Source organism: Fundulus heteroclitus, chromosome 13 (assembly GCF_011125445.2).
Source record: "Fundulus heteroclitus isolate FHET01 chromosome 13, MU-UCD_Fhet_4.1, whole genome shotgun sequence".
NCBI classification, from domain to species: domain Eukaryota; kingdom Metazoa; phylum Chordata; class Actinopteri; order Cyprinodontiformes; family Fundulidae; genus Fundulus; species Fundulus heteroclitus.
In genome coordinates, this window is record NC_046373.1 from 3,612,255 (window position 1) to 3,628,115 (window position 15,861).

Genomic DNA, 15,861 nt, shown 5'->3' on the forward strand with positions numbered 1-15,861 from the left:
TTTAGTCCTGCTTAGACAGTTATAAAAAAAAAAAAGTAACAAAGGTTATATGCCTTTATACAGTGTTTGTTAATATCTTGTTATAACTGTATTACAGTAATTCTACCTGAAGAGTAAAGACAACACTTATGATTGAGCTGCATTAAACAAGAGGAACATGCAAAGAGTGGAGGTACTCGTATGTTTATTGTCAATGTTTTACTAGACAATAAATAAAAAAAAAGGAAGGGGGCGTGTGTGTGTTTCGCCGATGTTTTTCCCCAATCGCACGACACGCCAATCAGGCCACAGCTAACGCACTGTACCAACAGCACAGCCCCCCCGCACATAAACAAAGGTAAATACGAAACAAAGCACAAAATTAGAAACTGTTCTTGAGTCACTGCAAGTTGTGGATCATCTCCTCCTTGGCAATGAGATGTGTGGTCTTGTTGACCAGGGACATGAGGGAGTTGAGCTTCTGCGACCAGTCGTTGAGCAGGTCGTTGGGGTCTTTGGGCCGCTGGAAGTTGATGATGCCAGCGAGCCGGTCAACCTTGGCGTAGATGGTCTTGTTTACAACTAGGCTGGAGAGGAACTCCTCCGACTCCTGGCAAAGCATTTTAAGCGATGCATTATTAGAGTGGGTTACTCAAAGCCTAAATTCTGAATATAAAATGTGTTTTTTTTTTTTGTTGTTTTTTTTTGCATTTGAGCTTTAATTAGAACAAACTGCTAAAATATTTGCTTACATCAACAGAGAGGTCAAGCAGTCCAGCCATCCGTTTCATTGTGATTCTAGTGTAATATTTGGCCATTATTCGGATGTTCTGAGGGAGACAAAATGAAATTGTTCAATAAAAATTACAAGCGATAATCAAACCTAACATCCACAGATCTATGCTGGGGGTGTTGCAGTAAGGATGCGGGAGCTTTTATACCGGGCCGCATCCTTCTTGGGATTCTCCCCGTTTCATTTACTCGCAACTTCTAATCTAAAATGAACGGCGGGGCATTTCTATCGCTTAAATTACCACTTTGCTCCACAATTTAAAATACTTTGTAACGTGAAACAAGAAACTGAGCCTGCATAAGTGGCTTCCCTGTCCCCAAAACACCCTAGGGATGATGTTCTTAGCAAAAGGCCAGTCTCCTTTGTGCCACACATAGCTCTCTGGCTGTCTTTTTTTACAGGGTGCTTGCTCTTTTTTCAAATTAAAATTCAGACTTTTTCCAGACTTTTTTAAAACTGATATTTTTTTCCCCCAAGACCTTAACTTTATGTACTTGTATACTTGTGTGCCTACTTCATTGGTTGAGATTGTACAAACTGTTTATTAGAAATGTTACTTTTTATAGGCTAGTATTCAATGAACAAATGCATTATTCACAGTAAATTATGCTTTTACTGATGAAATTGTTTCAAAACATGAAAATCACAAGTACATGAATTTCACATCAAACAAGTGTTTGATTCCATTAGGCTAATACAGTACGTGACCAGTTAGTAAAATTATAGTTTTATAGCCTACCTTCCTATTTCTCATTTCACAATGCCTTTGAGCATACTGTAAAATTCTACCACACATTTTTTCCCCATACTTTATTAAGACTTTCACACAAAATTAAAGACTTTTCAAGGTCTGGAAAACAGTGTTTCAAAATTCCATACTTATTAAGACTTTCAAGACTTGCGCAAGCACCCTGTTTTAGTCTCATCCCACCACGACATCTTCTCTCACATGTTTGAGTCTCCAATTTACATTTGCACTTTTAATTTTTCCTTAAGCAACGGCTTTTTCCTGACCAATCCTCCACAATCCTCCACGCTGTGCAGCTTAGAGCCGTGCTATGTCAAGACACGCCTATCTCGGCTGCTCCTCCAAGACAGCCGTTTATCTATTGGTTGCATCGCTGAATAATGTCCTTCCATAAGTGTGGCTGGTGAAGGTTGGCGCTTCAACTCAACGGGGATAACTACATGTGAACGCAGTAATTAAAAATACAATTAAATTCAAGGTCGCGAGTCATCAATCCAGAGAATGTGATTCACATTTGGTGCAATTCCAAACAGTTTGGGTCCACTTCCACGAGCGACTTACATGTTCCACCACCCTGTTCTTCAGATCCTTCCACCTTTTCTCGCCCTCCTCTGAATATGAAAAGACGTCTGTTGCCGGGCTGTCAGGCGAGCCTTCTCTCAGCTCCTTCCCATAGTCCTCCACCAGGGAGGCCCAGCGCATCAGCTCCATAGTGGTAAACTGCTTCAGAAGGTCCCTGGGGATAGAGGGAGATTATCTCATGTGTCCACACCTTAAGCATGGCCATCCTTTCTCATGACAGCACACTGAGGCCGTTGCCTTTTTGACGAGTTTGTGACAAGAAAAAGTCCACCGCACATCTAACTGGACTTAGCTTCTCACAGGCTGTGTTGATTTATTTACGGTGGAGTCAAAACACAATCAGACACACAGTTCGTCTTTACTTGTATTTAGGGATTTCTTCCAATTTCTTGTCAGCGCTGATTCTGTGCACGAGGTCCGACTGTTCGTTGTCAAAAGGAGACAGGATCACGTACAGCACCACGCTCTTCAGGGCCTGCAAGCAAAAATGCATTTACTGCTTTCCTTCCACTACTCCACAGGCAGAAAGCACAGCAGGAAAAAAAAAAGCTTCACAAGCTGCTATTGTAGCTCCACTACGCGATTGTCAGCAGAAATGAGTGGTATATGATCGCAGCATCGCTCTCCTTGTGTAGTATTAGAGCCGGGTTTTATTAAATCATAGCTGTAATTATAAACATGCCACATTTATTTTTATTTTTGTAAGAATTTGCCCAAGACTGATTTCAGGAAATAGTACACTGCAAAAAGGGAACTAGAATTAAGTGAAATTTTCTTGAAATCAGTGTATTTTTCCTTGATTAGAGCAGGTAAATAAGACTATTTGCCAATGGAATAAAATTTTTGCTCTCAAAATAGGAACAATTCATCTCCATCATCTTATTTCAAGTGCAGGATATCTAATTATCTTATTTTAGGGGTAACAATACTCATTCCATTGGCAAATAGTCTTATTTAGCTCCTCAAATCAAAGAAAAATATACTAAGTTCAAGACATTTTTACTTACTTTTAGTTGCCTTTTTGCAGTGTAGCTAAGAGCTTACACTGCTTACATGTCTGATAAATTAGCAAAACGTAAAACGATTTATCTCCGGAACCAACGATCTTCCTCAGTACGTTAGCTCTGTACCTGCTGCCACTTGCTGCTGTCCTCCAAGATGCAGGGGGTGTCATAAATGGCCTTGTAGTGCTTGCATATTGACAGGTAGGAGCCCTCGTGCTGGTCCACCTGAATCATCAGGTTGTAATACTTTAACTTCAGCTCCTGAGTAATAGGACAACATAAGGGGAGAAAAAGGGTCACTTTCATTATGCTATTTGGATGAAAATGATGCAACAGCTTCTTAAATGCTGCTGTGAGAAGAGAAAGAATACAGAAACGGCGCCGCCTCTGACCTCGGTCCCTTCCTCCTGAAAGAACTTGGTGTTTATCTTTTTGCTGATGATCTGGGTGCGGATATAATCTTTGACAGCGATGCAAAGCCTCATCTGTTCCAAGATAAACTCCACCTTCTCCTTCTTCTCCATGGAGCCATACGTCTCCACCTGAACAGCAAATAAAGCAACAAAAAACAAACAAAAAAACCCACAAATCTCATGAGGTTATTCTGAACAATTCTTTCATACACAGATGCGCCAACACCTTCATCAGATAATATCACGTGTACAAAAGAGGTAGAATTAATTAGGTCTCTCACCTGCAGCTCCTGCAGAATCGCCGCGGCCTCTTTGACGTCTCCGTTCTGCTCTTTGATGTTCGCCAGGGTCTTTGTTAGCCTCGCGCGCTCGATCTCTACATAGATCTGTCAGATGGGAGAAGTTAGTGCAGTTATGACATGCAGGTAGCAGACATGTTATTACGGGATTCAAAGGGAAAGAGAAACAGACCCAGTCAAACTATGGAGCAGGCATGGGCCGGCTCTTCCCCCACCTGTTTGCCAATGACTGTCAGCCTGAAAGAGGCAACTAGTTGTTTTGTTTTTTCGTGTTTGCAAGAAATATAAATTTGACCTCTTGAAAATATTTCTAAGTGCAAAAAAACCCACAAAAAAAGTCATAAGGTAGACACAAAAGTACCTACACCTATTCCACCTTTTAAAGAAAACTGATGTAAACCTTGAATGCATGTCTATTCAACGGCCGATTTAGCAGGTGGTTTATTTGGTTAAGTTTTGGCATCAAAATCAAAAACGGGTTATGAATAACAATATTATTACTGCAATAATCCATATGTTGTAGCAACATGTTGTATGTTGCAGCACTTGGAATCGTCGTCGCATTTTGGCATCTGTAATACAGTTAAACTGTTTTTACCCAAGGTTACAATACTGCCTCCCTTTGGGAAGTCCTATAAAAGTCAGTTTCTTAGTAGATGAGTTTAAAGAAGTAAAAAATCTGTAATTTTACAAGAACTTTAACAAACAGGGTTGAAATGCCCATAAATTAGATGCATAAAAACAGGGTAAAAGTGCGAGATCTTTGGTCATGATTCCTGTCAGCCGTTTGCGTCTCTATATTACTCTCTGCTAATGAAATATCTCAATCACAACATCCAGTTGTGTCGCTTTTAATGTGTTTCAGTGACATGAAGAGATTTCAGACCTTGCCAGCAGTCACAGTGCGAAGGGTGTCAATAAGTCTCAGCTTGATGGTCAGATCAGTCACTGCATCCACATACTTGTAGCATTCTTGCACCATTTTGGCGACAGCCTAAGATAATGAGGAAAAAAAAGAACAAAGCCTGCATTTGAGCCACAGTGAAAACACAACAAAGTCAAAATTGTTCAAGGACCTGTGAAGTTGACGACAGATGATTTCCAAACTCACTCCTGATATAACCAGCATTAGAATAAACCAGCATAATGAAAACGAAAAACACTGTGTTTTAAACGATTTGTGTTAGAAGTTTAATCCATGAAGAAATAAGAACTTGTAATTGAAGAAAAGATGAGAATGTTTGTAATTGTGTGTTTGGAGGAAGTTAAAGGCATGTGATTGACAATAATAATAATTAAACAAAAACCTCAAGCACTTTGCATTGTCTTCGTACTGAAATGTGCTATACAAATAAATGTGCCTTGCCTTGAAGAAAACAGCAGTCAGGGTAAACGGAGTACTGACCTGTTTGAGCTGACTCCTGCGTTTGGTGAGTAACATGATGTTTTCATTCAGAGCGTCCCAATCCTTTGCCTCGTAACACATCTGGACCACAGCCACAAGGATTCTGGATGTAGACACCATGTCTGACGCCTGTGAAAAGTGCAAGCAGAACCTGTACATTAAAAATACACACACACACACACACATCCAAGCTTAAACCTGTTAGGGATTTTTCAAAAGATTTCCTTTTGGTAAAAGTTTTTTTAAATTATGCAGTCCAAGACAAATGTCCCAAAACGTCTTTTTCCAGCCACTGGGTCAGTTTTTTTGCAAACCTAAATGGCTCTGAAAGAAACTAGAACTAAGTTCAGGATTTTGGTGGCTTGAGCATTTCTTGTTTTACTACTGCTTCTGGCTAAAATTCAGCATGGTCTGGCATTTCCGGACGTTTTTTTCCCGTTGTTGTACAGAGCAAAACACTCATTTAGCACTGCCCCTCGCCCATGTGTGCACTGCAGGTCAGCTGGCTGAAATAAGGCTACTACCCCTTCCCCTTGCTGACGAGACAGACAAATTTGGCAGTTTGCAAATATTTCTGGTCATAAAAACTAACACACAGTCATAATGTGGACCCTTCTGCATTATGAGCTAAAGGAGCATCCACATTATAACAGAGCAAGGCCCTAAACCCCAAGTTGCCTTCCGATGTGTGCATCAATCTATAAGAGTGTGAACGTTACTGCTATAATAGCACTTTGAGGAGTTGGCATGGCTACGTAAGGTTAAATCCATTTCTGCTCTAACTAAATAGGGACCCTAAATCAGTTTTTAATTGAGATTTGTTTTTTAAATGGGTCTAAATTTTCCCAGAATTATTCTTTAAAGGTTTAGCCACGGTGTTTTGATAAAAAAAATATATATATAGTAATTTGGTAGAAAGAAAATTAAAAGAAAACCATAGTCAACTACTATTAGTTTGTTACAGCTGTGCTACACTGATCGGTAAACATTACACTGAGACGTGGGAAGCGGGTTTGAACCGGGGGAGATTTAAAGTACCGTCTCACGTCGTTCAGAGTTGTGCCAACAACAGCCTACATCATTAACACCGCACTAATTACATGCTTTGATCAAGAAGAAGAAAAAAGGTGGAATTCCCCCCCAAAAGGACAATAAACTACATTTCTATTCTAAAAAGCTCTCAAGATTCCTTGGACAGGAACAACTGTGGTTGTTACCAATACATAAATATTTAAATTGTTCCTTTTTTTTATATAATGTGAACTCTTGATGATCGGTATTCTAGGACAGGGGTCTGCAACCTTTACAATCCAAGAAGCCATTTTTGCCCACCGTCCAGCTAAATGAAACTCGCTTAGAGCCGCAAAAACTACAAGACTTTTTTAAAGAAAAAGACAACTTAGAGCTTTTACCAAATATCTACTACAGGAAGTTGGTTGACATTTTCAAAGACTTGCCATTTAATTTTTGTTTAAAAACATTTTTTTTGCAAAAAGAGGGTTGCAATATTTTGTCTATGCAATATTGATATTTGAGGGAAATTAAATAAAATAAAAGCACATCGTCTTTAACCAAATAAGAAGAAAAATAGATCTCAAATAATTATCATACATACTTTTAGTGTCATTCTTCCGGGAAAATTCTATGCAACTATTATGGAAAACTGCTAAAACCAGCATTACATCTTTTAATATCTAAATAAAGAAAATAATTTGGTTCTTGGTCGAGGACATCAGCTTTTCCAGTGTTACCTTACAGGTAAACCCAACTTCCCCCCGTCCTGCATCAGGTGAGAGGCTTTCACTTACTGTTCTAGTCTGTTTCTCCAGTGACAACAAACTCTCGATTGCCTCTTGTAACTTCCCGTCCTGCACAGGAAAACACAACAAGATAAACTTTGTTAACACCTATAAAAAAGGACTATAACACATTGCCTTTTCCGTGTTATAGGATGCTAAAGTAAGTGGTTAACATGTTGGCTACATCTGAAGCTAACCTCGATGCTAAACATGGCTAGCATCACTTTAACAACAACCCCTGCCGTTTAAGTAAAAACACAGACGCGGCGTTAAGCGTGGGGAAAATAAATATTGAAAAAAATCGGACTTATGAGTTATCTTCGCACGGTATATCTGGACATATCAGCATAGAGCTGACGCCTCCTAGGTTTTACGTTAGCTTGAGCGCTAACGCACCGATCGAAGATGCACCATGACTCAGCCAGCGCTGGCCTTCTTTTATAACAGCTCACTTACTTTGGCCATTTTTTCGCACTCCGGGAGCCTCTGGTCTACAGTGGAACTGTAGTCTATCTCCATCTTCACAACCTTCCCATCGGACCTTTCTGATCGCTCCTCAGACATTGTTGCGGTTGAAAAAAAACGGGACTAGCTACGACTCTTCAGTGCTGTTTGTCTTGTCAATGAACGAAGCTGAGAGGTGACCAATCAGAACACAGAGAACCAAACGGAACCAAATGGCTGGTTAGGTGCCTGAAAGACCCATAGCGAAATGTTGTAATTTTGTTCAGGCGCAGTAAAGGCAGGCTTCTTCTTCTTCATGAGTTTATCGGTGTGCATTACCGCCACCAACTGGTACGAGTGTGAGTGAGAATAGTACTATATTTCTAAAGATACTTATATTATACATATCTATATAGCTCTCTCTCTCTCTCTCTCTCTCTCTCTCTCTCTCTCTCTCTCTCTCTCTCTCTCTCTCTCTATATATATATATATATATATATATATATATATATATATATATATATATATATCAATTTATAAATGCGAAATCCTCCTAATTATTCCTGTTATTATTAGATATTTAAATAAATATTGATAACATTCATGAAGGCAGACTTTGTTTTGCAGCTGTCTTTTGTAGTCCTTTCTAAAACCACAAACTATGAACAGATTCCAATCTGTAAATGCACAAATAAAACCAAAAAATGTATAACGTATATAAAAGCACGAAATGTGAAAGTATATTTAAATACATGACCACTAAGTACATAAAACACACAATTAATATATATATATATATTTGTAAAAGGCACAATTAAAAACATAGGTTTAAACTATCAGAATCAGAATCAGACATACTTTAATAATCCCAGAGGGAAATTACTTTTGTTACATGCACCAGATATACACACACACACACACACACACACACACACACACACATATATATATATATATATATATATAGATATATATATATATAGTATATATATATATATATATATATAAATATATTTGCAACCCTATATGGCGATTAGCATTTTGAGATGTGGAAATCCAACGTTCTAAGAATTTAATCAATGTCAATATAAATCAGATGTAATTTACTCAAATTTTATGCAGCCTAACAGAGTGGTTTTCCCAGGCATAGGAGGCTTGTTTTTTGTTGTCACCCGAATTATGAGCCCTTCAAAACTTGTATCTTTTGGATCCAAAATCTTCAAAACATTTTCAAGTCAACTAATGGAGAAAGAAAGACCATCAATAATTAAATTATATAGTATGACAGATGGACTAGAAGGGTATTCTGTTAGTCTGACAATGTTCCATTAATTGAGATTAACACCAATGTATATAGTCAAACATTAAGTTTCATAAAAGTGAATTGACTTTGCCAACTCCTGCGGCTGTGACAAAGGTTTGGCCGACACTCGCCCCTTAGGGTTAGTAGAAGGGAAGATTTGCAAGGCATTAAAGGACTGCATCTTTGGACCTTTTCCTATAAGATTTCTTTTCAGCAGATTTGAAGAATAAAGCAGTTTTCAAAAGGGCTGCTAGATATAGAAAATCATGCAATCGCAACATTGTTGGTGGTTACTACAATGACCCTATCAGTAGCCTTCCTCCTTTGTCTATTTTGTATTGATTGAACAGCACATCATGAAACACCAGTCGCCTTCAACATATTTTTTCTGAAAGAGACCTTGCTGATGCAGTATAAATACTTTATCTTGTTGCTGTGCTCAGTCTTGCCATAGTGTATGACCTGTGATTTGAACTTGTCTTCCACAGCCTTGCCTTGGTAGCAGCATTTGGCTGTTCCTCAACCAGCTTTAAGCTTCTTACACAGCTGGTCAACTTAACACCTGTGTTTCAATTTACTTGAGACATTGATAGGAATTAGCACCTGTTTGAAATAGTTGGCTGATCATACACCTGACTACAATCCTACAGATTCTCTGACTTTTTCCAAGGGTACCCATAAGAATTGATGCTGGTTTGCAAAGGCTGGAAACACCAAATCACTCACTTTGCATTTCGTAAATTGAAAAAAACAAACAGTCATTGTTTATGTTTTTGGAAGCATTTTCGTAAATGCCTGAAACAATTGCACAGTGCAGTATATGTATTCATTCGTTTAAATTTCAGGGTAATAACTGAGACATTTCACAGTTAAAAAACAGGAATATTTTGCCATTTTATTTATTGGTCCTAATGCTTAAAACAGCACATTTACATTTGACAGTATATTTAGTGGATCTTAGACAGGGGTCTACAATCTTTACAATCCAAAGAGCCAACTTTGCTTTCAATCCACTATATTAAAACTCATTCAGAGCCGCAAATGTTGCAGGACCTTTTGATAAAACACAACTGATGATGTTTTATAATATCTACAAGGAAATCTGTCATTTTTACAGAACAACCATTTTATTTCTATTTTTAAGGTTTAAAAAACATTTTAAAAAATTGCCAGAACAGGATGGATAACTTTCTTTCTTTTTAAAGGATGTTGATATTTGTAAAAAATAAATAAATAAAAAATGAAAGAAAAAGTGTATACTGTATAGCTTCTAACCCAATGACAAGAAAAAAAAGGACAAAAAAATGATTGCCGGTCCCTTTACTGTCATTATGTAGTGAAAACTATTTCTTGAAAAACAAAAACTTAAAACCTTCCAAAACTTGAATTTGTTATTGTATCTGTATCTAAAAACATTAGTTGGTTCTTTACATTTTAAGCCTAAGAGCCACCATTGAAGGGTCCAAAGAGACACTTGCTGCTCTGGAGCCACAGGATGCATAAACCCAGTGAAAACCAGCAGCAACAAAATCAGCATTATTATGCAAATGTTTCTGCTGAAGATTTGTAATTGGCTTAACAGGTAAAACCTAACATTACTTAACCTAAATAACATATACAAAATTATGTTCTTTTAACTTTATTCATAAAGCACAAAATCACAGCAAAAGTAGGTTTAAGGCACTCTACATAAAACAAAATGCCTAATGCCCATCAAGCCACAGTCACCCCTATGTCTTAATGGGCATTGATGGGCCCATCAAGCCACAGGGGTGACTGTGGCTTGATGGCTTGTTGTCATGTATGTTTCAATGACAATAAAGATGATATTACTATTAATTCTTAAATTCATTTATCTCAGTCATAAAAGTAGATATTTCCCTTTATTGTCCCACTCATGCCTTAGGGAGCATTTTATTCCATTCAACACAGGAACCAATCTGTGATCAAGGAGCCAGGGTGGCAAACTGATTTCCAGAACCAGCCCAACAAAGGACAGTCAATGCAAACCAGATGGGACTCAAACCCACAAGCCCCCAGCTCTGGAGGCTGATGCCTTATCCATTAGGCTACTGGGTCACATTTTTACCTTCCAGCAGCTACACTGCTTTGCGATCACTGAACTTGTGAGTGGATGGAAGTGCAGGAAACAAAGCACACTGCAATGCCCACGATCCACCAGCAGGTGTCCTTACATGACATGTACTGTGCTTTTCTATCTATTCTCTGTGAATCTCTGTAAAATAAAATAAATAAATAAAAAGACACTGAGTTCCAAGAGTTTGTTTGCAGAACCAGGCAACTGCAACAGCTAACCTAGCAGCAAATTCTAGAGAAGTGGGCAAAGATCTCCAGGGACGTGAAACGAAAAATACAAAGATGCTTCCCAGGTTGCCTTCAGTGAGCAGTTTTGATAGTAAGCAAAATATGCCTGAAAATAAAACATTTTTCTAATTAATTACAGAAACTGTAATGGCATTAGTTAGTAGTCACATAAGTACTCGGTGTCTGCAAGTACTCCAGTGTGGGTCCTTGTATTTTGTACACAGTTTAAAAAAATGTTTCTACTGGTGCATTCTTATAGTTTAATGTTGATTGTTTGCTTCCATTGCTCCAAAGAGGACAAGACTTTCTGCAAACTTGCAGTACCTTAGGGCAGAAGCCAAAAGAGGTAAGCTTTTTCAAGACAGACTCCAGTCTGGGGAGTCTCCGACGATGTTTAGAGTCCTGGACAGAAGGTATGGAGAGACCGAGGACCTTCTCAGCTCCCACCAAACCAAGAGAGTGCAGGGAGGGAAGAGAAGTACATCTTTTTTTTTGATATTTTTCTGATTTAATCTGTAATACGAAGCTTAAGCGCCCTCGGGAAATTTGTGATGAATGCTATTTAAATACACATAACACACATTTTTTTTAGGATCAGTTTTGCCTAAGAAGTTAAAGGTATACTATGCAACCGGGGTTGATTTTCCAGCGAGGCTCCCCCAAGAGGGCGAAAGTAAAAGTGCACTGTCGTAAAGATGCTCAGCTGTTCTGGTTCCTCCGTCAAGCCAGGCGCGGTTGTTTTGAGCTTAGCAGACAGGCGAACGCAACGAAAAGTGGAAAAAACGGCAGTACAAACAATGAATAACACAGTGAAGGTATGAACATCAAGCTTCTTGCAGCGCTATCTTGGCGAGGCGGTCGCCGCCGCCTCGCCAAGCCGCGACCGCCGCCGCCTCGCCAGTTTTATTATTATTATTATAATTTTTTTTTTTTATGTTGGCGAGACGCTACCGCCACCGCCTCGCCAAGCCGCAGCCGCCGCGGTAGCGTCTCGCCAACATAAAAAAAAGATTATAATAATAATAATAATAATAATAATAATAAAACTCAATATGCTTGCATGTTTATTTGACCGGCTGAGCGGAGCGGAGCGGAGCGGAGCGGAGCGGAGCGGAGCGGGGGGGAAACAAACTTTGCACCGCTGACCGGCTGAGCGGAGCGGCGCGCATATCGAGTTAGTTTTATTTTTTTATTATTATTTTTTTGGAATGTCGGCGAGGCGGTAGCGTGAGGGAAACCCTACAATGTTACTTACAATCGCATCAGCAGAAACGCGAGGTCCGCGTCAGCCTTGCAGCCTTCTATGTTCACCCGTGTACGACTCCTCTCTCTGTCCAGAGCCCTTTTCCTCTTTCTTGCCTGCTCCAACATGGGCTTTCGCTGTTTTCTCGCTGGTTCCGCCATGATAACTGCACAAATATCGCCACTGCGCTACCAACGAGCACACCTTTCACTGCGGGCGTGTAGCAGTTCTCGCCGTAAAGCAAGACCGACTCTCATGATGCACACGAGACTACTGAGCCTGTGACTGCGGGCCGACTGCTCCTGCATTGCAAGTGCGGTATTTCCCCCACAGACCACCAGGGCGGCCGAGAAAACCTTAGTTCAACCTGAAATGACTCATTTAATCATCCAAAACGGTATGGAACATATTAATTAACTGAAAAATGTTGCATAGTATGCCTTTAATTAACCCTGCATCTGGGTTCAAGGCATTTACTTTTATCGCAACATCTTTTATAATTAAATGTAACAGCAGTTCATTATATCTTTTCTGTGTAGCTGTTAATGTTTGTATTAGAGTGCAGGTGAGACTACAGACCAGTATAAAGTAATTCAAATATGTTTTTATTGCATTGCATTGGTTTAAGATTAATGTTCCATGAAAAACTCATTTGTGTTAAAAGCATCACTGTATCCTGCAAAATAGGTAGAAATAGCTCATTCATTATTCTGGTTATTCAAGGTGGAGTAAAAAAATAAAAGTGTGGTTCAAAGGGTTCGCCGTCCCAGGCAAGAATGTATTGAGTAGGAAAAAACGCATGCTGACCAGGCGCAGTTTATCAGCATCTTTACTGCAGAAATATGGGCCCAGATTTTTGCTGATTTGATCCAAACATGTCAGTCGTGTCAATACAATCAGTGGTGGTACAGCTTCCTCTCTAATGTAAAAATGACTGTTTCATTATGTGTCAACATGTTGTTTCTTGTTGTCCTCAAGACGAACAGGGCCCTGAGCAAGTAAGCGTGATTAACTACTCTAATAAGAACGACGTCGAGCTCGTCTTTCAGGAAGTATCTTCCCGTCAAAGCAGGTAAATATCGATCTAGCGGGCGCCGCCGTTCGTGGATAACACCATCAGAGCCACCGACTGAATTTCTTGTTGCCTCCAAAGATAATGAATAATACTAACAGTTATTTTAGATGAAGGCCTGAGGAAACCAGCTGAACAAGTCTTCTAACCTGAGATATCAGGTTAGATCATATCAGTCGTTTGTTCATCTGACTGAACTTGAGCTATTTTGCAAAGAACAAAAAGGGCAGAAAGGTCTGTCTACTTACAGCTGTAAATATTGACTCAATGTGGCTGAACACACGCATACCATACTTTTTTTGCAGCTATTTAAAAAAACGGAAACGCGTTGATCACATTATGTGTGATTTTTGTGTGTCAATCACCTAAATAGCTGATAAAATACATCAAAGTTTGGGATTGTAATGTGAGGAAATGTGAAAAAGTTCAAGGGGAGTGAATCTTTTTGCAACGCACTGCCCTGTACCACTACTACTTCTCATAATAATAATGATAAAATGACATCACGTTAGATTTGTCCTCTGCGTTTAAACTATCCCTTGGGAAGCAGTCGGTTACCACTCTGTTGCACCCGGGGAGCATTTTGGGAAGGGTTTAATAACTAAAAAAAAAAAAATCTAACTTTTTTTCATAGCAAAAACTTCCCATGCTTTTTTTTTTAAATCAAAATAATGCCTTTGGCTGTTTTTCTGAAATTAAACATATTGTTTGGTCAACAATAAACACATTTAAGGACATTGAAAACAAATAATTGCACCCCATTAATGACACGTAGGTTATCAGGCATGCAGGACGGGCACCCTGACTGCTCTGTAGCTACGCAGCCCAATACACAACAAATGAGTTGCAATTTTGGAGATGCTGATATTTGTGAGGGGCTATTTATCAAAATCTTCAACAGCCTATATAAAAATTCAGCATTTGCACGCTAGAAAAAACATAAAAAACAAAATTAAGCATATTATTAGGCCAACAATCAGCACCTTTAAGGACATTTTAACTATATAAGCAGTTAGTCAAGGAGCGCTATAGTCCAAGCACTTCTTGGTTGTTTGCGCAGACACGTATGAGACGTGCAAGACCTTCAAAACAGTAAAGCCACACACAGCCTTTCAGAAGTGGGGTGTGAAAGCGAGGGAGGTGGGGGCTTCCGGTGCTGTATAGTAGTTTGAGTCCACCAGTGTTTCCACCCAGACTCGGTTAGTGTCTCAGCAGCAGCGGCGGCAGGAAACGGGGTCGAGGAGGCTCTTCTAGCTGCTGTTATTTTCCGATGCGAGCTGCTTTTAACTAAAGCAAGTAGCGCTGCGGCGAGCAGAAAGCCACACTTGTGTGTGTGTGTGTGTGTGTGGTGGCGGGGGCTTTATTTTAAAGCCAATCTATGCCGTGAGAGAAACAGAGAGAGGGGTTATCTTATGCTGAAACCAGGGGGTTTCGATACGCGCTACGGTGCTCACAGCAAACATTTAATGAGCATAGTACTGCAAGACTTTAGTCCTAACGGTTCCTCCTCAAATGATAATAATAAAAAAAAAACACAAAAAAAGAAAAGAAAAAACAGGTAGAGACGTCCGGTACAGATCGTTTCAAAATAAAGTACATATGTAAAAAATAAATAAAGAAATTAAAAAAAAACTACAATTTTATTTACTTTATGCATAAATAATGTTTTAAATAATAATATGTTTGATTACTAAATGCATGATTGTATAGGGGGTTGCTGGAAAGTCAACCCAATTCAATCAACTCTCCACTGTTGCCTCTTGCCTGTCCAGGAGGAGGGATTCCTGCAAAGTCAGCACCTCCATGCAGTTGCTTAGGTTCCTTTAGAAATAAGAGTTTCATCTGTTTGAATGGCAAGATTAACGCGTCCACATTCTTTATTAACCATGATTTAATCGGAATGTACGTGACTGACTTTAAATCCGTCTGTACAATAGGACTGAATTTATGACATATTTTTGCGCTAAAACAGAATTCCATTTGTTTGGTTTAAGTGCTTTGAGATGGCATTTAATGCAGCATATAAATAAACTGAATTATATTGTCGATAAAGTTTTACTGAGATGAATAGATGTTTACATAAATTACTGCTGCACCTTATCCTGAAGCTTACTGCAATTTACTGTGATTTTTCAAGCTGTATGCAAACAGAATTTCGTTCTGTGCGCACTCTGTGCATACAAAATGACAAATAAAGTTCTCTAAGCCTAAGTCTAAGTCTAAAAGAAAAAATTAGACCATTTATTCAGGAACATATGCACATCATTCACCTCAGTATCGACAAATATCTTCCTGCTTCATTATCAACTTTTCATATGGAACATATTATTCACTTTAAACACTGATAAGATACATTTATGGACTGGCTGGTTGAGTTAGAATAGTGAGGTCTGTGTGTTGAAGAAAGTACATGGAAAAATGGCTGCCAGACAGGATTGTCTGTTACATAATG

The 15,861-nt window shown here is 39.1% G+C and overlaps 1 protein-coding gene across 1 annotated transcript; it reads right to left on the reverse strand.

The window, feature by feature from the left end:
- Positions 1-167: 167 nt before the first annotated feature.
- On the reverse strand, positions 168-7,677 carry psmd12 (proteasome 26S subunit, non-ATPase 12). Its single transcript, XM_036144906.1, has 11 exons — positions 7,479-7,677; positions 7,032-7,091; positions 5,224-5,352; positions 4,705-4,812; positions 3,801-3,905; positions 3,499-3,648; positions 3,233-3,367; positions 2,465-2,577; positions 2,082-2,256; positions 732-809; positions 168-589 (listed from the first exon to the last, which is right to left on the reverse strand). The coding sequence occupies exons 1-11, from the start codon at positions 7,584-7,586 to the stop codon at positions 380-382; spliced, it is 1,371 nt and encodes a 456-aa protein (XP_036000799.1). The 5' UTR covers positions 7,587-7,677; the 3' UTR covers positions 168-379.
- Between the last annotated feature and the right edge of the window lie 8,184 nt (positions 7,678-15,861).

What these genes read in the sequence shown, in the direction of transcription:
- psmd12 (XM_036144906.1), bottom strand. Translation starts at nt 7,586, where the DNA reads ATGTCTGAGGAGCGATCAGAAAGGTCCGATGGGAAGGTTGTGAAGATG. An exon ending in TGGAGAAACAGACTAGAACA is followed by an intron (nt 5,353 to 7,031) that starts GTAAGTGAAAGC and finishes CACTTTTCACAG; the next exon opens with GCGTCAGACATGGTGTCTAC. An exon ending in GAAGAAATCCCTAAATACAA is followed by an intron (nt 2,257 to 2,464) that starts GTAAAGACGAAC and finishes CTCTATCCCCAG; the next exon opens with GGACCTTCTGAAGCAGTTTA.